Genomic DNA, 1,395 nt, shown 5'->3' on the forward strand with positions numbered 1-1,395 from the left:
CTTTGGCCAGGAAGGGGAGCGGGAGAAAAAGGTGGTAAGGGAGAGGACAGGAGGTGGGGATGGGGGAGAGGTGCCCATACAGGGCAGAGGGAGGAGGGAGTGGGCAGGAGTTCCTTCGCTGACTCACTGGCCTCTGCAGACGCATCCTAGGTCAGCAAAGCAGGCACATCCCCTCCAGGGCCCCCACTTGTTTTCTGAAGATGCTGGCACACCCAGACCTGAGCTGCCGCCAGCATTCCAGGCATCAGAGACCATCGGAGTGGGGGTGGCGGCAGCTGGGGGCAGGATGAAGCCCAGAAAAGCACTCTGACTCAAAGCCAGGCTCCGTCCAGGGACACATGAGGATGAAATCACACAGATGGGAGAGCACAGGGCGGGTGCTGCGCACACACGAGCGATGACGGGGTCAACCTGCCAGGGCACAGCGGACACTCACCTCTCGAAGGTGAAGCGCACGGCCACCAGGGCCAGAGCCAGGGGCAGGGCCATCAGCATGTCCTGGGGGTGGGCGTAGACCAGGCCATCGCGGTCCTCCAGTACAGCCCATGAGTTGTTGGGTGGTAGCCAGAACCTCTCCTGCCATAGCCACTCATTCAGGCTGGACCACATACTGTGGACACAGGGTCCAGTTAATGGAGAACTCTGCACACAGGATGGGTAGAGTGGGAGGGCCCAGCACCTCGCCCTCACACCCCCCAGCGCCTAGCAACCTGAAGTTTATTAGAGCCAGTGTTAAGGATAGACTTGGGCTGGGTGTCCTCAGGCAAATGACCTGACCTCTCTGAATCTCAAGTTCATCTGTAAAATAGGGACAGTAATACCCACCTCTCAGCCCAGGCTGATACGGCACACGAAGTGCTTAGCGCAGTGTTCACTGACCCTTAAATATAGCTCATGACAGTAGTTATTATCCTGTACTCTACAGACAAGAGAACAGCGGCCAGAATCAAGGGAGTGGCTGATCGGGGTCACGGACTTGAGGTCTCAAAATGTCCGGGAAGGTTTTCTGCCACTGTGGGAAGGTGCCTCTGATACAGCCCAAAGATGAAGGATTTAGGGAAATCCACAATTCTCTCCCTGGCCAACCATCCACACATGGACTCCCCTTGAGGTGTGAATGTCGGCTCTCTCGCTCGCTATCCCGCGAGCCCGGCTGCAGCTGGGCGAGACAGCCTACTGCGTGATCGAGCTTGCTGCCAGATACTGAAGCAGTGGCCGAGGTGGGCCAACTTTCCACCAAGAGCTGCTGGGGAGCTGCAGTGGGGCCCAGCTGTCCTGATGACGCCACATAGCTTCTCCTGTTCCCAAGATTTAAGACTAAGTGCCCCGACCCCACACTGGTCCCCACTTGCAAAGTTTGTTCATTCATTTGTTTGTCCGTCCATCCACCCACCC

At 57.5% G+C, this 1,395-nt stretch overlaps 1 protein-coding gene across 1 annotated transcript in view; it reads right to left on the reverse strand.

Moving 5' to 3' along the window:
- Positions 1-1,395, reverse strand: part of CERS4 (ceramide synthase 4) — a 33,659-nt gene that overhangs the window by 7,791 nt on the left and 24,473 nt on the right. Inside the window, exon 2 of the mRNA XM_024745776.1 lies at positions 437-610. Within this exon, the coding sequence (XP_024601544.1) occupies positions 437-609 (173 nt within the window). The 5' untranslated portion in view covers position 610. The remainder of the gene's footprint in view (positions 1-436; positions 611-1,395) is intronic.

Source organism: Neophocaena asiaeorientalis, unplaced genomic scaffold, assembly GCF_003031525.2.
Source record: "Neophocaena asiaeorientalis asiaeorientalis breed wild unplaced genomic scaffold, Neophocaena_asiaeorientalis_V1.1 scaffold357, whole genome shotgun sequence".
In the NCBI taxonomy this organism is placed as follows: Eukaryota; Metazoa; Chordata; class Mammalia; order Artiodactyla; family Phocoenidae; genus Neophocaena; species Neophocaena asiaeorientalis.